Genomic DNA, 25172 nt, shown 5'->3' on the forward strand with positions numbered 1-25172 from the left:
CGGGAGCCAGACCCTCCCCTGGGAGCTCCCTGCTGAGTAAGTGCACCTCCCCCAGGAAGACCACTGGCAGCCCCCCCCCCCGGCCCCGTGCAGCAACCCCGGGGGCTCTTCTTGGCCAGCCCCCAGCCCCTGCCAGCCCCTCCATCCTGGACTGGTCCTGCGGGGGCCCCCAACTCCTGCCTGCCCCCCACAGCCTGGCTGGTCAGCTTGTATGCCGTCTTCACTGGGTGCAGCATACGTGGACACGCACACGCACGTGCACACACTCACGCAGGTCACAGTTCAGAGAGCCGATGTGGTTCCCCGCCTGGGTTCCAATTCCCCAGCATCATCGTTCAAGCATTTGAGTTCCAGTACCATCAGCCTGAAGACGGGGGACGCTGAGCCACCAGCCACTGCTGCTCCCCAAGCTCCTGGGCCTCCTGGGGCCTCTGCTGCGACGTGTGGGTTCACCTCCAGCTGCTGAGGGCTTGATCCCTTCTTGTGAGGACCCCGGCCCGTGTCTGGGGAACTGCCCCCCGACCCGCTGCTCCATCTCATTTTCACGAGGCCTTCTTGGCCACAGGGACTCCCAAGGGCCCATTGGCTTGGCTGGCACATGTGGGAAGGAATCTCAGGGCTGTCCTAGCCCATCAGGTCCATGGGAAAGGGGGCCCTTTGGTGCTTCCCCCCACTAATGAGAGCAAGGTGGTCTCAGTGCAGAAAAGCTAGCACACGCAGAAAACAGAATGGAGCAGAAACCAGCCTCCCTCCATCCTGAGATGACTGTTTCCAACACCTGGCTCATGTCCTTTACCACTTACGTGACCCTCTCTTCGGGTTCCAATGTGCCCCTAAAGCTACTCTAAACCCTCAAATACCAGAGGCTGCCAAGAGCAGAGGGAACACTTCCTCCCCCACTTCCTGCAGACAGCGACAGCAACCGCAGAACCCAAGGGCAGAAACCAGCTCCCACCAGCCCAGGGGCGCGCCTCATGCCGATTTAAAAGCAGAAAGCCCAGGCAACCTTTGCTCATCTGGGGAACAGGTAGGAGGAAGAGCACGTGCAGCTGCCTGCCCTACACCCGCCCAATGTCCCCGGGGAGCGCCACGTCTCTGGGGGACAAGCCCTGGACCCTGCAGAGTCTGGCAAGCATCCGAACAAAGTGTTTAGCCCCTGCGAGCCTTCAGCTGTTCCCTCATTCCTTCGTCAGAAGTCTACCCCCTGCACCCGACGGCAGAACATTCCCCGCATGCCCAGCCACGCGTGGCCCAGCCCAGAACCCTAGCGGGGCCGTGGTGGCTCAACTCCTGCCCAGGCAGGTGGCCTGAGGGGCTGGAGGCCATGCAGGACCACGGAGGCCCGTGAAGGCGAACTCCCACATGGACACGGGCTTTAAGTGGTGCAGCTCAGGGAGGGGACAGCACCACGGCCCCGACTGCTGCCCAGAGATCCAGGCCCCCAAGGCCGCACCCACCCTGGGCCTTCATGAATTCATCGTGCATCCCTGAGCCCCTCTTTGCAAGGCGAGCTCCAGCACTTGGCCACGCGGGTCCTGGAAGATGAGGTGTGCGTCCGGGGCCGTGGGTCCCCAGCCCTCCCCCAACAGATACCCCACAGCTCGGCCCCCACTGGGGCCCCCCAGGAAGTCGGGGCCTTCTGCAGCCATGATGAGCTCCGTCCCATGAACCAGGAATAATTCCATTCATGAAGCATAAAAACCCAAACCCTGGCACCTCCCCAAAATAAATGGGCTTTTATGCAAATGTTCATTTCCTTTGATGTCTCACCCACGAGGACCCAGACACAGAGCGGCAGCCATCCAATGGTTAAAACGGGGGTTGTGGGAGCAAAGCTACCCATTAACTTAGCTTTCTGTGCAGAATGGGGAAAGTCCACCAATATTAAACTTTAACAGCAAAGCCACATTCTGCCGCTGCGGGCTCTGCTGTCTGCCTGCTCGCAGCCCTGTCTGTGCTTCTGGGACGGGAACAGGAAGTGCTGCCTGACAGACAGCAGAGCGGTTGGTCGGCCGGGGGCCCTGCCATCCCCCCCAAGCCTGGGCGGCTGACACAGGGTGCCCTAAGGCCACACCAGGGGGCACTGAAGGGTCAGGCAGCCCTGAACAGGAATTTCTCTACCAGCCGGGAGGTGAGGACGATGACACGGGACAAAGGCCCTGGACACCATGTCGGGGCTGTGGCGGGATCGTGTCCTTCAGAGACACTTTAGAATCTGTGGGGTGAAATCACCGCCAAGTGCCCCCACAGGAGGGGCTGGGGCCCTCGGGGCCCTGCTTTCCCACGGGGTCTCCCCCTTCTCACTCACTGCTCCCCCATCCCTGACCTGGACACAGCCTGGGGACGCCCACCCACCCACCTGCGGCTGGGGACGGAGGCCTGGAGAGTTCAGGCAGAGGGCTGACGGACGGAACAGACCCTCTTTCTCTGGTGCTTCATCTCGGCGTATTGGGGAAAGGGTGCTGTATACTGATAGCCCCAAAGCCCCAGTGAACGATGACAGCCGTCCCAGTCATAGCACTCGTCCCAGGCACAAACAGGTGCTCAGGCGCCCTCCCCCTGGGGCCACCCTCAGAGCCCCCTGGGGCGGCCCTGTCTCCCACGCACAGGCAGCCCCTTGAGGTCTCCTGCTTCCCTCCTCCCCCTGGGACCCCTCCACCGAGCCTGGGGTTCTGCAGAGCCCTGGACCTGGGGGTCGTAGAGGGAACCCCGCAGGATGGGAGACAAGGCTGGGTGGCTCCCTGCCTCCTTCCGCTGGCACACCCCACCCCTGGGTTTCATCCGGTAGAGTCCCAGGAAAGGTTTCTTTTGGACCCAGGGCTCTGCTGTTGGACCGATGTTTCCAGAACCCGGGACACAAATGGCTCCTGGACAGCAGAATCGGACGAGCAGGCCTAGCCCAGGGGTCCCCGTTCACTGTTTTTTCCAGAAAGAACCAGAGTAGATCGGGAGTCTACTCTGCTCTTCCCTGAGAACAGCCGAGGGTGCACACACGTGAGCATGTGTAAGTGTGCAAGCACGGGAACGTCTGTGTGTGCATGTGAGCGCGAGTGTGCTCAGCGCAGCGTGGCATTGCCCAGACAACCTGGGTGCACACTAGAGCACGTCGGCTATGGGCGGCACAGGCAGGCACCCCTTGGCCCTTCCCCGAAGAGGCGGGTGCCCCTGGGCAGGGGTCCCCTGGGCGGGGTCATTGGGGGTAATGCTGACTTACTTCTGACCACACTCAGGCCAAAGAAGTGGGCGTCTCTGATGCTGGCCATGTCACACACCTGCTGAAAGAGCTCACGACCAGTGGCCTGCACCTGTAAGACATGGGGGGGCTCAGGGCCTGGAGACGGGGTGCGCAGTCTGAGGGGGGCAGGAGGGCCACCGCTGCTTCCCACCCAGGCTCCCTGGTGCCTGCCCAAGCTGGACACTGGAGGCCCGCCCACCCAGCCGGGCGGTGAGAGACCGCGGGTGTGGGGAGCCTGCTGTCTCTGTCCTGGCCCGTGCGGGGACGCCCAGGGACGGGGGTGGGCAGTGTTCTCCATGCCCCGCAGGGCATCCCCACAGGCCTTTCTCCTCAATGTACACCCACCTCACCCAGGCCACTCCTGAAGGCAGGGCTGGGGCGTGGGCACCCCAGAAATGGGTCCCTGTTGCTGGACACCCAGAAGGGGCTGAGGGTGCTCCGAGGGTCCCTGGCCCCACCAACCACCCCCTCGGGCTGGACGGGCGGCTGTGGGGTCTGAGTCTTGCGCCTTCGTGGACCTACCCACGTCAGCCTCCCTACAGGCACCTCCTGCCGGGGGTCAGTCCCCTGCCTCAGGGAACGCCAGCCCCCCATCACCCGCGAAGCCCGCAGCTCCCACTCGCAGGGTCAGGAGCCGCCCACACCCCGTGCATGGGACGGCTCCCCAGGTGTGTGTCGTCTGTGCACGCAGGTCAGGTGCTCTCCTCCGACATCCGCTGTCCCGTCCATTTCCCGTTACCCCAACACCAGTCCACCTCAAGCCTGCACCCGATTCCAGCAGGTGTTCCCAGTTGCAGCTGTCTCACGAAGGCCAACTTCTCTACATTTTGGCCGGTGCTGGACCAGAGACAGTCCGCCCTCGCTCTGGCCGCTCCTCTGTCCCGGGTCCCCTGGCACGGCCACGTCTGCACCTGCCGGTGCCTCTCCGCTGTGCGTCTGGTGTGCGCCTCTGTCCTCTGCATCTCCCAGAGCTGCGGGCTGGTGCGTCTGGCGTCACGGTCCCTCGTGGCCAGGGCGCGTCTCCGGCGCACAAGGGAGGCCCCACCCACGTTGTCCGTGGCAAACTCCTCGCCTGCTGGGGGCCACCCAGGCTCCGGCCCCCGCAGCAAGAAGGAGTGCCCTCCACACAAACCAGAGCAGTGGGAGGACAGGTCTGCGCCACGCACAACGCCCGCGGGCTCTCGCCCCGCTAGGAAAGGAGTGCACCCAGGCACGGCGCAGCCCCTGGGATTCCAGAAGCGTCTCTCCACCGTCTCAAGTCAAATGACGCGGCTCTATTTTCAGGGATGAATCGCCGTAATATCGGCTTCATCGTCATCCATTACATTTGGCAGCAGACATGGGGTCAAGCCTGCCACGCGGTGATGCGTACTCCCAGCAAGGGTCTTCTCGGACATTACTTCCTAAAACCCGGATGTACAGACATGTGCGGGCAAGCATGGGGGCCCGTCATGGCTCACGCTGTGGCACACCCTGAGAGTAGGCTGGCGGGGTGTCGGTGCCCCGCTGTAGGGCCTGTAGCCTGCCTCGGTATGCCCCGTCACCGGCGGGGACTCGCCACCTCACCCAGAGGGTTTCACATGTTGCTGGGTCCTCCGGTTAAAACCCGCCAGCGACGCTCAGGGAGGAGACAGGTGAAGGCCGCTGTCCCACCCCGCCCTCCTCTCCCCACACAAGTCCTCCTCCTGCCTCCTCCCCAGGCCAGAGCCACCTCGAGGGACGCAGGGAACCCCTGGACACCCTCCGATCAGCTCCAGCTCCTCATCACCAGATGGGTAAACTGAAGCTTGGAGAGACTGTCGCTAAATCCAGAAGTGAGTGTGTTCCTGAGCACGTAATTTCCGGGAGACTTCACTTCACCATCACCAGCGAGCCGGGTGCGGTCCACCCGCCAGAGGCAGCGGGAAGCGTCAGTGCAGGACACGGGACGTGGGACGCGGGACACGGTGCAGAGCCCTCCCTCTCCGCCAAGCCTTGCTCGTGTTAGGGCCACGTTAGGGGATTTAAACAACGTCTCTGGGCCCAGCTAACTTTCTAGGGGTTTTCCTGTCCCTCTCAACTCAACGGAACACATCAAGGGAGAGCAGAAAGGGGACAGAGATTCCTTCCCCTGACGGGCCGGCAGCCCAAGCAGCGGCCAGCCACGTCCCTCGCTGTCCCCTGGAAGGAGGTGCTGGGACGTGAACTTCCTCCTCCGCCAGCAGTGTGCACCAGGGACCTTCCGTTCAAGGCCAGGTGAGAGGGCGGTCCTTCCTGGCACCTCGCAGACCCAGAGCCTGCTGCCCCAGAGGGTATGCCCCCGCAGGGTCCACTCTTCACCCCGATGTGAGGGCACGCACCGACTCAGCACTCACCCCAGTTTGGGCCTCCGTGTCCCCCTTTGTAAAATCAGACTGAGAGAACGAGCTAGAGCGCACGCAGAGGGTTAAGTGGGCCAGTGTGCATAACCCCCCCGCGAGTGCTCAGCACGGGGCTTCTAGTAGGGGGGGGTATGATGCTGGCGGTAGTGGGGCAATGGTCATCTGGATACCAGAGACTGCCTGGATCAGGGGAACTTAACGCCCCTTCACTTTTCACTCAAACAATTGATAAGAACTGGGAAGAACCACCATTTCCCCAACCTGAACCTGACCTGTCCTGCCCACGGCCCACCAGGAAGGGTCCAGAGCACAGCGTACATCAGAGCTGCAACAGGTGCTAGCCGGGGGGGCTCGATGTCGCTGGCGTGGCACCACGGTGGGTACACCCTCTGTAAGTCCAGTGTGTCCCCACTGACGTTTGCTCCACGACCAGTCCCCATGCACCCCGACAGCGATACACGGCGAAGGGGATCTGCGCCCCAGGCCCACCACGCACCTCTGGGGAGGTCTCTACCAGTACCCGCCCCACCCCTACTCTCTCCAAACACCCCTGATCTCCTGCTTCTCCTACTTAGGGTGTTGCCTGTCTAGGGAGAGGGGACAGAGCTGGACAGTCTCCAGGGGGACGGGATGCTGGCTGACACTTCCCGTGACCATGGGCCACCCTGGAAATGATCACCTGGGGACCACTCCGTCCCCGGGGTGACCGGCGGCATGGGAAAGGGCAGCTTGGTGCCGAGGTCATGACCGCACACAGGACTTGCCACATCTCCAGGGTGTGTGGGTCCCCCGGAAGCGGGCTATCCAGAGCCTGGTGACTCCGGGAAGTTTGTCTGCGGTCAGGTAGACAAGCCACTTCTTGTTGCCCATCTTGGATTTTTAAACAACTGCACGGTCTGATGGAGATTTGTGGAAAAGCCACGCGGCTCGGTCACGAGTTCAGGCGTTTCAGGCCTCCGGAGAAATGCTCCAGTGAATCCTGACCTGCTCTTGAGATGAGGCTTCCGTGGGCTGGCAGGCGAACGGCTGAATTACTGGGTTACACGATCGGTATGTCACGAGAGGGGACCTGAGTAATGGGAGAGGCGCCTCTCGAGGAGCCTGTCCAAGCGAAGCCATGGCCCACTGTCTTTCCGCAGCCTCGGCGCTGGCGCTCAGAGGGAGGGCAGGCAGCCCCAGGGGGGCCTCCGCTGGCGGGGGGCACGGGTCCCTGCACTTGCCTGGGGGAGGCGGAGGCCGGGGCCAGCCGGGCCCTCACTAGTGGGTGTCCCCGGGGCAGGGGGAAGGTGCTCGGGAAGGGCCAAGATGCCGCCTCCCTGAAGACGCAGGGCAGGCGGGCTATCAGAGACCTCCGGCAAAGTGGGCTCACTACAGAACCCAAATGCAGCCGATGGAGAATAAAGGGGAAGAACGGCCAAACTGAGCCCAGGGCCTCGCCAACCGCATACGTGTTTGAACGCCACAAAGCTTTGGTGTTTGAGATGAATCGTGCCACAGAATGCCACTTACTTCCTAACAGTATCACCTTGTTGGAAGAGGGGACCTATGACAGCAGTCTCTGCCCACCCCCCATGGCCCCCCACAATCACCCCGCAGTGACTCCCCACGGTCCCCCCCATGGTCTCCTCACAGTCCCCCCGTGGTCACTCCCACGGTCACCCCCATGGTCTCCCCACGGTCTCCCCATGGTCATCCCCATGGAACCCCCACAGTCGCCCGTGGTCTCCCTCCATAGTCCCCCCACAGTTACCCCTACAGTCACCCCCCATAGTCACCCCCCATGGTCTCCCGTAGGTCCCCCCACAATCACCCCCCACGGTCCCTCCCCACAGTCACCCCCACCATCTCCCCCACAGTCACAACCACCATAACCCCCACGGTTCCCCCCATGGTCACCCCACCCTCAGCTCTCCCCCACACTCACCCCTACAACCAGCCGCAGCTGCTCCCGCGTGGGCAGCAGAACCAGGACGTCCCTGGGCTCTGTGGTCATCTCGCTGTGTCACGTCGCTCTCGTGGCGGCATGCAGACTCTCAGGATGGGGCCCCTTCCATGGCCTCCTGCAGGGAAGAACTGGTCAAGGGCACGGCTAGGGAGGGGCTGAGCTGCCCACAGCTGTGTGCCTCCCAGACGGACACGGGCCATGTGTCACCACTGGTTAGGCCCTCCCCGGCCACCCGGCCACAGGTGGGGAACATAACACCCCAGACTCACCAGGGGACCAGGCGCCTCTTGAGCTCCTGGCTGGGGAAGTAAGTGGAAGACGAGCGGGGCCAGAAATCCAGCCCGTGGCTGGGCCGGGACAAGGTCCAGGCTTATAAATAGCTGGGACACGTGCACGTTGATTGGAATGCAAATAAACAGTGCCGGGCTGGCCCCACCCTCCCCTGCCACCGGCTGACCCCACCTCCCCCAGGGCCCACCTCACAGCCCCCCTGCGCCTCAGCCAGCACTGCCCCCTCCTTTCCAGGGACCAGGACAAAGGGTCACGTAGAAGCCCACGCGGACCACGCAAGTGCCGGAACCAGGATCATTCCTGAGGCTCCCGGAGAAGCTGGAGGGAGAGCGAGGGCAGGGCCCGCAGATCCCAGAAGGGCACCTGGAGTATCGGGGCCCCCAGCCAGGTCCCTAGCGCCCCCTCCTGTGGAGGGGAACGAATCAGGAATGAATGGATCAGCAACACTGTTCCTGAAACGAACGTCCTGTAGGCTCCGACTACCTTTAGCGGCAGAGACCCATGCCGCAGTCCCTGGCCGAGTGTCACCTCCTACCTGCCCCACAGTGAGTAATACTGCCACAGGGGAAGGCCGGGGGAGCTGCCCCCCCGTGAACTCTGACCTCTGGGAAGAAGGGTGGCCCCAGACCGGAATGAGGGGGCTTCGGCTTGGCGTGTTCCTGCTCCTGGGGCATCCAGGGGTCCCGGGAGGGGGGCTGGGCAGGTCCTGGGAAATCAGGTCCCGCTGCCCCGTCTGCTCTCGCCCTGCAGGTGTGAGGAGGTCGGGGACGCAGACGAGGAGAGGGAGCTCTCCCGGCCCTGCCCCTCCGCCCATCGCCCCTTCCACCCAGACTCGGGACCCTGTAGGCCGAGCCGGTCACCTGAGAATCTGAGAGGCCACTGCCCTGTCTTTTTCTCTCCAGAGCAGATGCAAAGCTGTCCATCATCGGACACATGTGTATCCTTTCCGCTGGCAAGTTAACCATTTTTAAAAAGGCAAATAGCACCTGAGAACACATGCCGGTTCTCGTGATATCCACTGGCTTCCGATGGCCTGTGACCCAGTGACTAACGGTCACCATACAGGATGGCGGGAACTGCTCCTTTCCCAGAGCATCTGAGCACACGGAGAGGCCGTGGAGCAGCAGGCGACCCTGCAGAGCACACACGTGTGCACATGTGCACGCGCACGCACAGACCATGGAGGAACCATTGGCAAGCGGTGGTCCTCCCACGGAAGGAGTGCTGAGAACCAGTGCCAACATCCGGCCATGGTGCGTCTGGCCTCAGTGTTCTCCCCTCACCGTGGGTGGGACCCCACTGCTTGTGTGGGTGCTGGCCGGGTTTCACAGGACTTTTGGCTAATGAGCTGCAAACACCTCTAGTGATAAAAAAGGAAGAGAAACCCCTGCATTCCTACCAACAAGTGGGATTAAGGGATGGTCATAAAGACGGCAAGCCCCCGACCCCCACCCCCGCCCACCTGCCTCACAAAGCCGCTCAGGAGGCTGCAAGTCCCAGGGCCATGGCGTGGCCACGCCACCCCGAGCTGAGCTCGGGAGGTCGTCTCCCGGGAAGCCTCCTCTGCCAGCCTGGGGCTGGCTCCCCGCCCTCCGCACCTGTCCACCTGTAGACAACCACTGTTCTCAGGCTTATCAAGAAGAGCTTTCCTCCTTTGGGGAAACAGAAACGTGGCGAGACCCCAAAAGACACGCCCCTTCTGAACGCCTGTCTTCTGAACGAGCTTGTCTCCATCACCGTGGGGAGGGGCGGGGAGAGCCGCCAGGGAAGGAGGCGGCTCCCCTGCACCCTGGACCATCCCAGCCGCCCTGCCCGCCCCTCACCGTGGCACCCGGAGGTTCGCCATGTGCTGGAGACTTGCTCTTCATCCTCTGCTAAGAATGTTCTGAAAATAAAGCTTCGGAAATGGAAATCCACAAAACACTGGGTCCACAAAGCAGTGCGGGAACACCGTTCAGCAACGCCGGGGCACGAAGGGGCCGGGACGAGAACCGATACCCAAAGTACCGTGCTGCCCGGGACGCGCCAGCCCACAGCACGCGTTTTGTGTGAGTCCCTAAAACGTCCAGAAAAGGCAACAGCCACAGAGGCAGAAAGCGGGTTTGTGGTGCCTGGGCTGGAGGGATGCGTACAGGCTACAGCTGGTTTCAGGGTGGCGGGAACGTCCCACAGCGAGATGGCGGTGGTTGCACGGCTCACAGTTCCACCAAACTGCGTTAAACCGTTTGCTGAAAAGGAATGTATTTTACAGTATTTCAATCATACCCCAATGAAGCTACTGAAATACTGAACACATTATAGTGCCATAGAAAAACACAGAAGTCCTTCACCAGACGCCAGAGCTGGGACCCTGCCCGGCAGGCGCGTCGTGAGCACACGTGTGGGTGCGTGCGGAGCACACAGCCTTGATCATGGAGGACACTGGGGCGCCGGCCTCTCCTCCAAGCCCACTCCCGCGCAGCTGGTGACGCGGCCTGCCCTTTTCCTGCGTTGGTCTGCTTGTGGTCACAATCATAGGGGTTAGGACTCTGCATTCAGAGGTTATGCTGCTTAGGTGGGGGCTGTGACAGGGTCTGGCTGTGGCCTTCCCTCGCCTGCGCCCCAGCGTGCATACGCTGTGCGTCTTCCTGTGGCACCCGGCCTGCGGACCCCGAGGGTCCTCACAGCACCCCCCAAAAGTGCTTCCCTCGTTCTCACTGTTCCCCGAATGGAGGGGTGCCCAGGGGCAACCTAGTTCGCTCACTTTATTAGCAGGGAAACAGAGGTGCAGAAAGCAAACCGCTGAGAGCCTTCTGGAACCCCACAGGGAGCACACACTCTTATTAGCGATGCTGGAAGGAGAGCTCAGCATTTGGGGGAGCGGGGTCCATCTGCAGCACTGGGGCAGGGCGGGGGGGCTCCCTGTCCCCGAAGGAGCAGGAAGAGCTTGCCGAGGGAGGGGAAGGGCAGCGGGAGGCTCTGTGCTGACCTCACAGGACTGTGTTTTGCTTGCCGCCCAGGCGGAATTCTTGACCGCAATTAAACCACAGCCCCACGGCAGGCGGGGCGTGTGGGAGGGCCACGCAGCCAGAGCCACCGTCGGGCCCCATGGCCGCGCCCGCTGCCTCTTCTCTTCACCGACCCTTGTGTGGGCTGCGGCAGGAGTCGCGGCAGGGCCACCTGCTTTGTCGGACAGACGCTGCCGCGCATGACTTCACAGGCTCTTCGAGGTCGAACGACAAGCACTGTCCCCGCCATCCTGGACGCGGACCCCCGGGGCTCACACTCATCCACCCACAAGCCCCCACGGCACACAGCCATAGGGTGCATCTGGGAACAGGGACAGGACAGCGACATGACAGTGACACACCAGGGGAGCAAGGGGGCCGAGGACCTCTGGAGCCAGAGGCTGGTGGGGGACCCGTGTCCCATGGATGCGGCAGGACCAGGGCTGTGAATGTTGCGCCTGCAGGAGCATGAGGCCTTCAGGCCCCAGGGGAGGGACCACCCTGGGTGCACAGGGACCACTGCCTGCCAGGCCCACACTGTGCGAGCGTCTCTTCCCACGAGACAACATAGGTCAGAACCCCCCGCAGCCCGTGGCCCCTGAGACAGGCCCTGCCCGGCCCCCAGGCAGGAGGGTCACCAGGCCAGGGGCGGGTGGCTAGCTGGGACAGAGGTCATCGACCACCTGCCCCTTCATGGAACACCGTCTCTTAACGGCCATGAATCTTTCAGAAACGGGGGCACAAAACCGTTGAATTCGTTGTATCTCAATGGCGGGTGACTTTTGTGTCAATGCTCATGGAAGGGCTCCCTTCCGAGCGACGAATCACAGCAGACAAGTGTTCTCAGAAATATCAGCGTCCCGTTGAGCGAGGGGCTCCTTAACAGAAGAGCATCTGAGCGCCAGGAGCGGGCAGCACGGGAACTGTCTGCCGCGAGGGGCCCCAGGTGCCAACACGGGTCCCCCAGGAGCCCCCAGACCTGGGTCTGGCAGACAAGGAGAGGGATGTGCTCTTGTTCCCGGGCTGGGGGCCACAGCATGCCCCCCACGTCCCTGGGAGATGGGAGGAGGCCCCCCACCGGCAGTACCAATTGATGCATTTGTCACAACGTGATGCTGTATTTCCAGCCTCCCTGCGCCGGGGTCTCCCCTGCAAGGCCCTGAAGGCTCCCGGAGAGCCCAAGGGAGGGGGTGCCCCGCGCACGCCCCACAGAGCACCAGGTGAGGCGGTGGCCGGCAGCCTGGGGGCCTCTTTGGGGGCAAAGACGAGTGGTGGCCAGTGAGATCGGCTTGTTGGCGAGTGGGGTTTGCCTGCCGAGAAGGGGTCCCGCCTCAGGCTCCCCCTCCTCCCGCGCACACAGCCTGCCCCAGGACAGCGCCAGCCTCCAGGACGTCCACTCAGACAACGCTATGTCAGTTCCCTCTTGGGCATGGCATTTAACGGCGGAGAAACAAGACATCTTCCTCATTCCATCCTGCCCCGCCCCTCCATTCTGGGGGGAGTCCCTGTGGACAGGGGCCCTTGTCACCCTCCTGAGCCCTCCCACACAGAACCCCAGAACTGGGGGTCACCGCGGTCAGCCAGAGGGTGGCGGGGATGGACAGTGTTTGGTGTGCACCCGGAACCGCCCCCCACAGGATGACAGGGCTCCCACGCTGTGGGGTCCCCGTGGGAAGCTGGCAGGAGTCCCACCGAGGGCCCCACACCCTGGACAGGTGGCGAATTAGGGCAAGGACGTCATCGCCGCCACTAAGGCAGAGATGAGAGGACGAGGCTCACAAGCTGGGTTCCAGCCTGAAGGCCGCCACCGCTGTCCGTGTGGGGCACGGGGTGGGACCGCACCGGTGCCCTCGGGCCACCCCAGCTGAGCCCAGACACTCACGCCCTGGGCCACAGGAAGGGCAGGAAAGGCAGGCTGCAGCAGAGAGCTGGACGAGCAGGAGCGGGGCCGGCAACCCTGACGGCAGATTCTCGGCATTCTGTCCCTGCACGCCTCCCCCCTGCGCACAAACACTAACCAGCTGAACCCACTCACCACAACAGCTACTAACTCAGGACTTAAAGGTTCGCTGTTATGCGGACCAGTGGGGGAGGTCTGGGGGAGCTGTGTGGACAGACAGACACACAGACAGGCTGAGCCTCGGAGCTCTGAGCTCCCTCCCACCCCTCACCCTTCAATCCCCGTGAGTTACTGGGACAGAAGCGCGTGTGATTTCCCCGCCTGACTGTCTGTCTGCCGGGTGGCTCATTCCCACCTGCCTGCCAGCCTCCTTCTCTAGGGCACGGGCCGCAGATGCTGTCCCTGGGAACCTGGGCTGTCCCACTCTCCGTGACTCACAGGGACGTGGGGGCTGCAGCCGAGGGGCGGGCTGTCTTGTCATCCACACGGCCAAGTCGCTGCGCGTGGTGACCGTAAAAGGCAGACTGGCTTTTAGTGCCCTTTATTGTTGTTTCTCCATTCTTACGCCTGCACCAGGCCAGACCCTCCACCGCCCCTGGGGCCCCAGACGTCCCAGAGGGCACCTCGCAGGCAGGGCGGGCAACTCTGCTTTAGACAGAGGAGCTGCGGGGGTTCAACGCGAGAGCAGGAGTCTGCCGCGAGAGGAAGAGAAGACCTCACCCAGCTGGAAGAGCGCGGTCTGGAGCCTGGGCCGGGCAGCACCGGCCCGAGCCACAGCACTCGGCAGGGTCCCTTCTTCATTTATTCAGGGAACGTGTGCTGAGCCCACTGACGAGCTGCCAGAGGGGCTGCCGTCATCACTGAGAAGCAAAGACGACAGCCCCTTCAGCAATGGCATTCCATCCCTCCTGCTGCTCGGGGCACAAAACTTGAGGCCACCTCCTTTCTTTCTCTCCCCTACCCCAAATCCAGACAGTAGCAAATCCCAACGGTTTTACCTTCAAAACACCCCTGCATCTACCTGCCCACACACCCCCTCCCCCACCTGGTCCACTCCTCTCTGGACTATGGCAATGGGGTCCCAAAGTCTCCCCTTCCAGACTCGCCCACCACACCCAGCACCTCAGCCTCCAGAATCTCGCTTATCAGGGGACAGATCGTCACACTTCTGCCCCAAGTCCAAAAATGGCTCCCACCTCCCTCAAAGGAGAAGCCAGAGACTGAAAGTTAACTGTGGCCTTCGAGCCCCTCCAATGGCTGGCCCTGTTTGTTCTCTGGCCTCCCTGCCTTCCTGCCCCGGGACCTTTGCATGTGCTGTTCTTCTGCATGGAAAGTTCTGTCCTGCACATCTGTCTGGCTTGTTGCCTCGCTGCTTTCAGAAATCAGCTCACATGTGTCTTTGCTGGGGAGCCCGTCCTGTCCTTCACAGCACTGAGCATAACTGGACACTCTTGTTTACTGTCTCTGTCTCCCTGCTGGAAGGAAGCTCCATAAACTCTTACTCACTGCTGCAGCCCCACTGTGTGTACTCAACAAATATGTGTTGAGCTAAAAAAAAAAAAAAAACCGTACGTGCCTAGAATATTTGCCAGTTTGATCAGCGATCCTGTTCGGCGGGTTATTGACGTCACTGTGCAGACTTGCAGACTGAGGCTCATGGACTGTCTCCGGAATCCGGGCCTCAGGCTTCCGCCCATGGCTTTCCTACCAATTTCATTTCTGGCCTGTTTGCTGGAACCTGGGGTCGTCGAGAGGCCCTTACCTGCCTGGTCTGCCAACTCTCCCTGCAGGCCCCTCTCCCCGGCGCATGTGGGCTCCCTGGGTCCATTTCTTCACTGCCTTGGGCTCAGTAGGACAAAGGTGCCCTGCGAACTACAAGGTGCTGTCATCACCAGTGTGTGCTGCCAGCTTTCCAAGGACTTGATGGAAGAAGACTATGGACATCCCAAATCTTCCCTGGTTATTACGACAACTTCTCAGTAACTAACACGTTATTGCAAAGCCACATGCCTGACATCAGAGCTGCAGGGCTGCAGAGACCCTGGGGGGAGCAGCCCATCTCCAGACTCCTACGGGGCCAGGGCCCCGGATCCTCTCCCACGAGCCTGGCTCGGGCCTTTCTCTCCACCACGAATGTGCGCTCCACCCTCTTCCTCCGGTCAGTGCTCGGAGACTGCTGCTTAAACTCAGCTTCCCCTCCAGACTCCTCCCCGCTGGGCTCTCTGCAGACTTCCCAGCACCTGTGGGCCCCAGTCTTTCCTCCTCGATGGGCCCTCACCCCAAGGAGCAGCTTTCCTATGCCAGCACGCATCTGTAACCCGGGAACCCTGCAGCAGGCCGAGCACGCTGGGAGGGCCCGAGAATCTGCATTTTGAGCAGGTTCCTAGGACCGTGCCTGAGAACCAGGACCGTGGAGCTGCACACGACCCCAGCAAGCACCCTTGCCGCGTGGGATCACGGCCCCCACCTGGAGGAGGGACCCCGTGTCTACTCACTGCCACGCGAAGGTTGACACCCCAGGGTATGGGACTGACGGTCTCATCCTGCCCCCACACGCCTCGTCCCCCTCACTCTGGAGCAGGCGTGTTGTCAGGAAGAAGTGGTGTCTGGAGCGCCAAGTCTGAGCAGCTGAAATCCCAGGTTCCACCCCGGCCTGCAGCTGGCACCCTCTCAACCTTTGGAAGAGCAGAGCACCGGGCTCCCTCCACCGGGCTGCTCTCAGCAGCTCAGCGAGGCCGACCTCTCACTCTCATCTCCCCTCAAGTGCCACGTCTGTGGAGAGGCCACCCAGCCCCCGGCTCTCCCTCCCGCCACTCGCCGGCCCATCCCCGTGTTTCCGTTAACTCCCAACATGCAACGTGACTGCGACGGCTCTCCTAGTGTCCTGCCGATTACCCGCCCTGCTCACTGACGGAAGCTCCTGCCCAGCACAGTGTGTGTGTCCTGGCCGCTGTGTCCTCACGACCCTGACAAACGTCTGTTCTCAATCACGACCCACTCAATGGATGGACACCTGGCCCAGGTAGAAGGCACCACCAGGGTGACCCCCACGGCGGCTGTCCCATGAAGCAGACCTGGCCAAAGAAGAGAAGCACAAAGGCAGCCCTGACTTGTATGGAGCACACAACGTCCAGTCTAGGAGGCTGGTCCTTAGAACCCAAAGTTGTTAGAACTCAATATCGCAGTCTTTACTGGAGCTCCCACCTCACAACTCAGGTCATGGTCATCACACGTGCTCCCCCACCTCACAAGTCATGGTCACGGTCATCACACGTGCTCTCCCGCCTCACAACTCATGGTCACGGTCATCACACGTGCTCCCCCACCTCACAACTCATGGTCAGGGTATCACACGTGCTCTCCCGCCTCAGAACTCAGGTCACGGTCATCACACGTGCTCTCCCGCCTCAGAACTCAGGTCACGGTCATCACACGTGCTCCCCCACCTCAGAGCTCAAGGTCAAGGTCATCACTCATGCACTCCCCCTTCTAGCCTGTCAACTGCAATGAAGGAACAATGATGTCCAGCCCCACATGAGAATGTCACTGTAGACTAGAACGAGGTTCTTTCCAAACTTATATGTTAACTCTTACAAGGTGGCTCATGGTTCCTGGACCAACTCCAGGGTCTTCCCTTGCTCAGGGTGGTAGCGGTATCCCAGAAATGTCAACCAAGACAAATTCACAGTCTTTCTACAGAACCTCCAAAGAGGTTCGCAGATCTTTGCAGCAAACACGGGATTTAGAGGCCATGTCTTCGGGACTCCTTAGAGACTCTGTGCATTTGTTTGGAGTAAAATAAATGTAATCTGGACCTCACGATTAGACTCTGAACAGCCACCGCGAGAGCTGCTCCTCATAATGATCCAGAACCTTCCGCTCCTTCACTTAGGAAGCTGAGCTCGGGTGCAGGTAAACCGGAACTAGAGGCAAACAAGCCCCTTTTGTTCGAGGGTAAAACGAAGCAGTGTGTGGCTTCACTGTGTTTCCTGTTCCCCTCGTCGGGCAGCCTGTGCCGCGTCGTCATGTTCAACAGTGACCCTCAGCGCCTGCTGCCCAGCCGGGTCCCTCTTAAGAGACGCCTGTGCTGTACGGGCGACCCGGGTCCCCGCCAGCCTCTCTCTAGCAGGTGGCCTTGGAGAGTAGCTTTCCCAGGCTGGTGGCTGGGAACCCCCTGCCCCCTTCTCAGCTGTGGTTTCGCTGCCGGGGAGCCGGGCTAACACCTGGCTACAACCTGACACCTGTACTCCGTATTTCATTTAAATATATGTTATATTTATGCTTAAATTTTCCCAAGTGCCTTCATCTCCACAGTCGCGTGAGACGAAAAGGTCAGTATTGCCTCCACTGTAGAGCTGAAGGAAATCAAGGTCCAACGGGGATAGAATTGCTCGAGAACAGAACGGACCAACGAGGCTAGAGGCAAACCAGGAGCCGGTGCTACGTCTACCGCCCGCAGTCCTCCCAGGCCTGATGCATTCCCAGGGGGCCTCCGGACCAGAGCAGCCCTGGGTGCAGACCTTTCGCCTGCAGCCGCCAAGATCACTCCCGTGATCCCACAGGCAGCGAGCAGAGGAGTCCGACGCAAGGGGACAGTGCCTGGGTGTGCTGGATTTACAAACCAGAGTCAAAAACACAGACAGGGGGGCTGAGCAACAGCAAATGTGTCCCTTCAGCCCCCACGAGACGAAGTGCTAACAGGCCCAGCAGGACGCCAGGCGAGGGCGAGTGCTGCCCAGGTCAGTCCCTCCCTGGCGCCCGCAGATTCCCAGAAGACACGTCTCCCGTGGGCACAGCACCGTCCTCTGCTTGATGCCCACCTTTTGAAAAGCTAGCTCCCTACTGGGCACTGGGACTGAGTCACGGAAATAAATTCGTGAACTGGGCTTTCCAGAAGTCAGGGGCCCACAACTTGGATAGCCTGGTATGGAGGGAATGTTGAACCAGAGGTCAGCCTGGCCTAAGGTCAAAGCCACGTCTCCGTCCTTCCCAGTGAGCGTGGACAGAGCGAGTCACAGCACAGGCAGGCTGGCAGTAAGGAGGGTACCCACCCGGCACGTCTCCGAGCTCTGACGCCAGGATGCCCTGAGCCCCCTTGCTCTGCGGAGAAAGCACGTGCGGCTCAGTGAGCCTGGACTGTCGTGTCTGGCAGAGCCCCCCGCCTCCGTGGAAGCAGCCCAGGCCCAGCCGTGTGTCTGTTCCGACCCGCGTGACACACACACAGCTATGCTCCATGCCCGGCTCCCCCGCAGACAAGAAAAACAGCCCTGACGCGAGCCCTCTGCATTCCCAGCATCTTCAGAGAGACTGTTGGTCCAAATTGTTGCTGACGGCGAACAACAGTTTAAAATACACACGAGCGTCCAAGCAACGATACCAAGCTAACTTTTTAAACACCGATAGCACCCATAGCACCATTCGTGAAATTCTGCTAGTTTCAGCCACAAAGCCAGTCTTGGTGTGGCCTGGATGGCCTGGTGACATTCCCTGAAGTCACTCTGATCCTGTTTGCCAGAGCTGGTTTCTGCCAATACTGGGCGCTTTCCACGGACCCTCCACGTCCTGGCAATGCACCAGTGCTCGCCTGGGAGCCCGGACTCAGGTCCAGCACCACACATATCCTCCCTTTCTCAAGGAACTCCAGGAGAACAGCGTCAGCAAACGCCCAGAGCTGACAGAGGTCAGCCTATTAAGGTGCATGTGGGTGAAGGGACGCTGGCCTCTGGGTGGCAGGTGGCCCGAGGATCAACCCAGGCCTGAGGAGGGAGGGAGGAGGGGAGAGAGGGAGCCCCAGGGCAGCCAGTGGAGCCTGGGGGGGCACTGAAGCACCTCCTATGATGGACTGGTTTCTCCAGTTCACTAGCTGGCCACCTGGCAAGACCCCTGGGAGTACAGCAGACTCGGGAAGAGGGGCAAATGCTGGGACTGGGGCGCCGCAGGCTGGCCTGACCGTGGGGCTGGGCTGCAGGGTTCTGCTGTCCCTGCAGCCTGGGGAGGGGAAGGGCTGTGGGCCCTGGGCTGGGGCCAGGCAGGGTGGGTGAGAGGCTGTTGCCATCAAGGCTCCTAGAGTTTGCTTATCCCCTTCCCCAGGGGACAGAGGAGCCGTGGGGTGGGGTGCCGCTCTGGTCAAGGACCCAGCTTCTGCTGAGGGGGCGTTTCTGCCCAGCCACACCCTCTGCGGAGGGCGGGCACCAAGACCTCTGATCTTTGACTCACTCGACTGCCGCCCTGGGGCCCCAGGGGCAGAGAACAATTCAGCACTAGTCCATGCAAGCTGTGACCCTCCCATGCCCAAGGTGGGGTGGGGTGGGAAACGCCCCCAGAGCGTGCAGGCTCCTCACACAGGGGACCCCCAGATGGTCTCAGGCAACATTTGTTTTGCACCTATTGTGTGGACCAGACTACTGGTTTCTGATTCTACTATAACCCTGCAAGTCTGTGGGAGGCTAGGGCGGGGTGCAGGGGGCTGGGCAAGCTGCCCAGAGTCCCACCGAGTCGCGCCCGGCGGCTGAGCCCCGGAGTGCCTGGCCGGCTCCAGCGGCTGTTCCGACGGCCCCCAGGGCAGCCTTTAGTGGAAGAGTTTACATGTGACCGGAGCGCATCCACCTGTGTGTAGACCCTGCAGGACAGGGGAGGCCACCAGCTTCCCCTCACCTTCTCCCGCGCCCTCATCAGCCGCCCCTGGGCCACTAAGCGTTGGGACCTGCCATGGTGGGGGGGGGGGCACTCCGGAGGGCCTCTCCCACGAGCTGGACACGGCATTTGGAGGCCCCATCCCGCTCCCCTGACCTTGGAATGCACGCCCTGCCTGCTGGGAGATGTTCCAAGGACTCAGCCTGGGGAGGGTGAGGTGCTGCTAAGCCCATCTGGACAGTAGACATGACTGCACCCCGTGAACGGTTCTATCTAAACTCTTAAGGTCCTGGCAGGCAGGCGGGGGCGGGGGGGCTTGGAGTCTTGGGGTTGCCCAGGACAAGCCTTGTCCGTAGTTCCCCTGCTTGTTAAAGCAGCCACCTCCCAATCTGGAGGGGCCCGCCTCTTTCTTCAGTTGCTCCTGGCTCTCTACGTATGGGGCCCCATTTTGAATTTCACCTGGGAAGCTCCTGGGGTTTCAAACCAACAAATGGCAAAGCATGAATCAAGAGACCGTGAATCTGTGAATGTCACTCCTGTTTTCGGAGGGTGAGCAGAGCGCTGTGGGAACCTTTATTTAGTGGGGCTCATAGCCACAGATGTTGGCCGGCCTCCCCGGGGACCTTAAGGGGGCTGACAGGGCTGTGCCCAGCGGTGAGAACCAGGTATAGCCCTGCCCTGCAGAGCCCCGGGCCCTGTCAGTTTGTGTGTCCACTGGGCCGGGCCACAGTGCCCAGGGGTGTGGTCAAACATCATCTGAATGCCACGTGAAGGTGTTTGTAGGTGAGATTAACCTCCATGTCAGTGGACTCTGAGATGCCCCCATCACGTGTGTGGGCCACATCCAATCAGTTGAAGGCGTCAGAAGTCTGACGCCCTGAGGAGGGTTCTCCTGCCGACGGCCGTGGGCCGCAAGCGGCAGCATCAGCTCTGCCTGGGTCTCCAGCCTGCAGGTCTGTCCTGCAGATTTCAGACGTGCCAGCCCCACAACCGCGTGAGCCAAATGCTGCAAACCTCCCCTCCCCCAGTCTCCCCTGCACGTATATCCTGTCGGTTCCATCTCTCTGGAGAACGCTGATACTCCCCAGATCCCACACCCACTCTCCTCATCTAAGCACACGGTCCTGGACCACAACGGCACCCACGGCCTCCTACGCTCATCCTGAACAGGGGGCCTAGCTGCCCCGTCCACTCTGATGCCATGAACTGCCTTTTCCTTCCCTTCTCTCCCCACTGGCCATGCACCTACTGCTGGAAGGCCACGCCCTCCTGTCACTCGGTTGCTTTCCTCCGTTCCTCTGTCCACTCTAGGGTTCCTTGCTGGGGCCCCTGAGGCGGCCTGCTCACCCTGGCGGCCTCCACCCTCCTTTCGCCTCTCCACACAGGGCCTGGGATCCGTACAATACGATGAGACAACATGAAGGCCCCACTGTCCCTCGGCCCCTCTAACCCTGGCCGTGGTGGGCCACCCTCACCCTGCCTCCTGTCCTCCCTCTGCCCTCTCCTGGTCTGGAATTCCCCAAGCCCCCTACCCGGACCTGCCCTCCCAGGGTCTCTGCCTGCAATGCGTTAGCTCAGACCTGGCTCCTTCCCGCCACCCGCCCCGACCCTGAGACGCCCCGGGCTGATCACGACACAGACAGTTCTGCCACCGTATCTGTGGGTCTCCCCACTCGGTGACCCACGCTTCTCGGGGCAGGTCCCCAGAGCCCTGCAGATGCGCGAGACCAGCGATGCTGAGGTGCTCTACCCAGAGAACCCGTCCCGCTGCGGCGTCACCTTTCCCTGTGACATACTGAGGGTTTCTGCCTTGGGCTTCCTGGAGGGGAAAAGACCCACACGCCTGTGTGTCCTGCCACCAGCCTGACCCACGGCACACAGCAGGTGCCCCACGAACACTAGTTCAAAGAAACAACAGATTTCAGTGTCAACAGTGCCTCCCTCACCCCCCATTAAGCCTCTTCCTGGGGGCCACATGTCAGTCCCAGCAGGCCAGCAGGCAACGGGAACCTACAAGAGCAAGGCCTGTCCCAAGGTGGCCCCGAGCCCATGCGGCAGCCGCAGGGCAGGGCAGGGCAGGCCAGGCCTTGGGGCACAGCGGCTCGTCTAAGCAGACTCTCGACCTCCTTCCTGGGGTCCCACAGTGACTGTTGGGGTCACGCTTGCCCTGTCCCAAGAGCAGGATTTGGTGTCCTGGGTGTCCACGGACACTCCATAAACATCCACTCCTTCCTCCTCCATTAAATTGTCGGTGGAAGTAACCCGAGTCACGACCCCCTTGGGGTCACTGTGCTACTTCTCAACGTCGCAGCGGCGCCACGAGAGCGGGTCATGTCCCAGGAACCAGCCCTCACCCAGTGCCGCCACCCACCATCCCTCCGAGAGCTCCCAGGGGAGGGGGGCGTCAGGGTCCTGGCCAGGGGCCATGAGCAGGAAGTGAGAGTCCAGGGTCACGCGGGCAGCTGGAGAAGCACAGACCAGAAGCAAAGGGCCGATACCCCTACAGCACTGAGCCGGGGCTGGCACGCAGCGTGCGCTCATCACCATCAGAACGTCTGCGTTGTAACTGGGATGGTTCTTCTGCTACGTACTCACACCAGCCTCCATCCCGGCCGGGCTTGCCCACTCCAACACAAGCAGGCACGGCAGAGACGGGCTGCCGAGCTGGCTGTGTGCAAGGGAGAGGCTGGGAGGGTCACTGGCCGTCTAGGCCCACCGTGCTGCCCCTGCCCTGGGTGCCCAGGGTCACGTTACGTGTTCAACGGGATGGAAGAGCTAAGATCAGGTGACCCCAGCACCGTCGTGACAGCGACGCTGACAGCAGGTGTCGTGTGACAGTGCCCAGGCCAGGGGTCCCGCCCCCGACAGCGGAGACCTGAGCTGCTCTGCAACACCCCGTCCTTTCAGAAACAGAACGCCCGATTCCCGTCACGCACAAAGTGCACAGTCTGAGCCTCAGGATGGTACTTCGAACAAAAGTTTAAGCAAGTGATTCTGGGTGGAAAGTTCTCTGGAAACCACCGTCTTAAGACTTCAAAACAAACGTGGACACCTCCTACAAGTAAAGAAATAGTCTGTCACTCACTAAACGGAGCATCTGCACAACGGCAGACAATGGCACGGTACCAGCACCCCCCACCCGGGTTCTGAGCCCCATGCTCCCCAGGGAGACCTCTTGCCGGGGTTAGGTAAAGGAACACGAAATGTGCCGGAAACGCTGCGGATTTACTCACATCCTGTACGTTATCTGTAGACGGTCTAACCCATGGCAAGTGCAAAAATGCCTCAGTTAGCCAAAGCTGGCCATCAAAGCTCCTCAGAAGTTACAGCAACTTCTGGAAGAAACAGAATGCGGACCTTCTCCAGGATCTGGTCAGGAGGGCGGACTGCACGGCTGAGCAGACGGGACCAAACAGAGACAGCTCGGGGCAGTCTGGCTATGCTGGGGCCAGGGAGGGGGCAGGTAAGCAGGCACTGATCCCCCCACCTGGACAGCAGGACCCCCCCTACCCCCCGCCACAGGCCTGCTGAAAAGCACACTAGAGTGCTAGGGTTCCTGCCTTCCTTGGTCTTCTGAGGGCTGAGGGTTTCCTGAGGTTGGACTCCACATCCCCTGGTCACTGCAGGGCTTTGGTGCGACACCTGAGCCCCAAGGGGATTCCACTGCGCTTAAGCAAGCCTGGCCTGCAGTGCCTGGGGGGCCCACGACCCCAGTCACTAGACCATCTGTGGATAGCCCCAAAGGAATCACTTGGACACAACCCCCATGTGAAGTGGGGACACTTACACAACCTCCTCTTGTTGGCACCCACCCGCCCCCAAAGGTAAACCATCAGCGTAGGCCCCGGGTGGACCTTCGTCCTGGCTTCCTTCTGTCTGTTTGGGGCCCAGTTCACTTTCTGCTAACACTTAATTGTTGGGGGCATTGGGGCCCCACAGAAAAGGGGGATGGGCCTGTTTCAGGGCCACCCAGCTGGCAGCAACCTTCCCACAGTTTGCTTGAAAGGTCCACTCAGGTGGGAACATGCCAGCACTCACGCACTGACTCCTCGGACCCCGACCTCGCTGGTCACCTCTGACCCCACACTCACAGACCTGCCCCACCTCCCCAACCACTGCCTGCTCACTTTCGCCCTAGCCTTACTTTCAGGAGCTTTAGAGGGCCTCCTGGAACAAAGGAAACGTCCTCCACTACAAAGATGTCATTTTGTCACCTTTCTACTCCTCTCCACGCACCCCTGCACAAACCACCCAAACCACCTAAGCCTGCCCACCTGGCAGTGAGTCCTGCACCACTGAGGTCAGTACCCCTCCCTGCCTCACCCCTAGGGGGAGGCAGGTGCCCCCCTCCCCCGAGTTTCCCCTCCATGCTTTCCACGTTGGGGGGCCACGGCAAGGCTGCAGGTCCCGAAGACCCAAGTCCCCCCAGCCTCCTCCAAGTCTGTTCAGGCACTCTTGACTCCAGGCGGCTCCGAACAAGATCAGGAAACCGAAATCTCGGGACACACCCGGGTCGACGGTGGGGCGGGGAGAATAAAGAGGCCGCGCATCCCGAGCGCCCCTGCACCTGCCTCGGGGTCCAGTTGGAAAGGGGGGACGGGGACGCGTGCAGAGGGGAAGAGGCAGAGGGGGAGAGGGATGGGGCGAGAGGCAGGGTGGTGGGCCAAGGGGCCCGGGAGCAGGGACTCCGACCCCGCCTCTAAGTCAGAAGCCACCGAGGGGGCAACAGGGGGCCCAGGGGAGGGACTTCGGGGCGCAAACTCCTAAGGGAAACGGTGGCGGCGAGGTGACAGCTCGTTCAGCCCAGTGCCTTGGCCCCCAGGGGCCCGTCCGTGGGCGGGGTCATGGCGAGGGGACGGACGCGCTCACCTGCGGGGGTCGCAGTCCCGGTGCGGGCCAGGCTCACGGTTCCGGGTCGGGGTCGGGGAATGGGCGGGGGTCAGGCTCCGGGTCTGGACCGGGGTCCGGGGTAGGGTCCGGCTCTGGGTCGGGGTCTGGGTCTGGGTCGGGGTCTGGGTCTGGGTCTGGGTCCGGGTCGGGGTCTGGCTCCGGCTCCGGCTCCGGGTGAGGGTCCGGGTCGGGGTCAGGGTCGGGATCGGGGTCCGGGTCGAGGTTGGGGTCCAGGTCGGGATCCGAGCGCAGCGGCGTGAGCGCGGCCGCCGCTTTCCAAGATCTCGTCGGAGCCCCGCGGAAGGCGGCGGTTGGGGCGATCGGAGGGGGCGCGCCCGAGCTGCGGATTGGCCGACGCTTGGCCCCTCCCCCAGACCCCGCCCCTCCCGGCCCCGGCCCCGCCCTCTCCCCTCCCTTCCCTCCCTGCCCCGCCCGGCCCCGCCATCTGCCTTCCTGGTGTGTTATGTGGGGTGCTGGGCACAGGGCCGTTGCCGTGGGCACGAAGCTATTGCAGTCGCGGGAGCCCCAGGGAGGGATGTGTCCTCGAGGAAGGGCTGAGGTTGTCCGCAGACACAAAAGCAGATCCTGGACTGTGGGAGGGCCTGGGAGTGAGCGGTCCTGAAGGTTAAACTTCACTGGCTCCAGGGGATTTATCAGATCACTCCCTGGGGGTGACAGGCATGCTCTCTGACCTAGACACATTCCAGCAGAAACCTTTAGGAGTAGCGGATGGGCCCAATCTTGGAGTAGCACGTACACCCCCCTGAGGCCTGCGGGGGTGGGAGTGGGGCAGGGAATTGGCTCAGAGGCCTCTCCTAGTAGTAGTAGTGGTAGACCCCTGGAGGGGCCCGCTTCAGTGCTCCCTGGGCTCCAGGTGCCCACGTCCCAGTGCCCAGTCTCCGGGAGGCTGCTTCCGCCTCTCCTTCAAATC

At 61.8% G+C, this 25172-nt stretch overlaps 1 protein-coding gene across 1 annotated transcript in view; it reads right to left on the reverse strand.

The window, feature by feature from the left end:
* The window catches only part of FRMD1 (FERM domain containing 1), a 34992-nt gene extending 10458 nt beyond the window's left edge, over nt 1–24534 (reverse strand). Inside the window, exons 1-3 of the mRNA XM_040628066.1 lie at nt 24221–24534; nt 7520–7655; nt 3215–3305 (exon numbers count right to left, since the gene is read on the reverse strand). Coding sequence (XP_040484000.1) covers nt 3215–3305; nt 7520–7588 — 160 coding nt within the window. The 5' untranslated portion in view covers nt 7589–7655; nt 24221–24534. The remainder of the gene's footprint in view (nt 1–3214; nt 3306–7519; nt 7656–24220) is intronic.
* Between the last annotated feature and the right edge of the window lie 638 nt (nt 24535–25172).

Source organism: Ursus maritimus, unplaced genomic scaffold (genome assembly GCF_017311325.1).
Source record: "Ursus maritimus isolate PB19 unplaced genomic scaffold, ASM1731132v1 scaffold_13, whole genome shotgun sequence".
Lineage (NCBI taxonomy): Eukaryota > Metazoa > Chordata > Mammalia > Carnivora > Ursidae > Ursus > Ursus maritimus.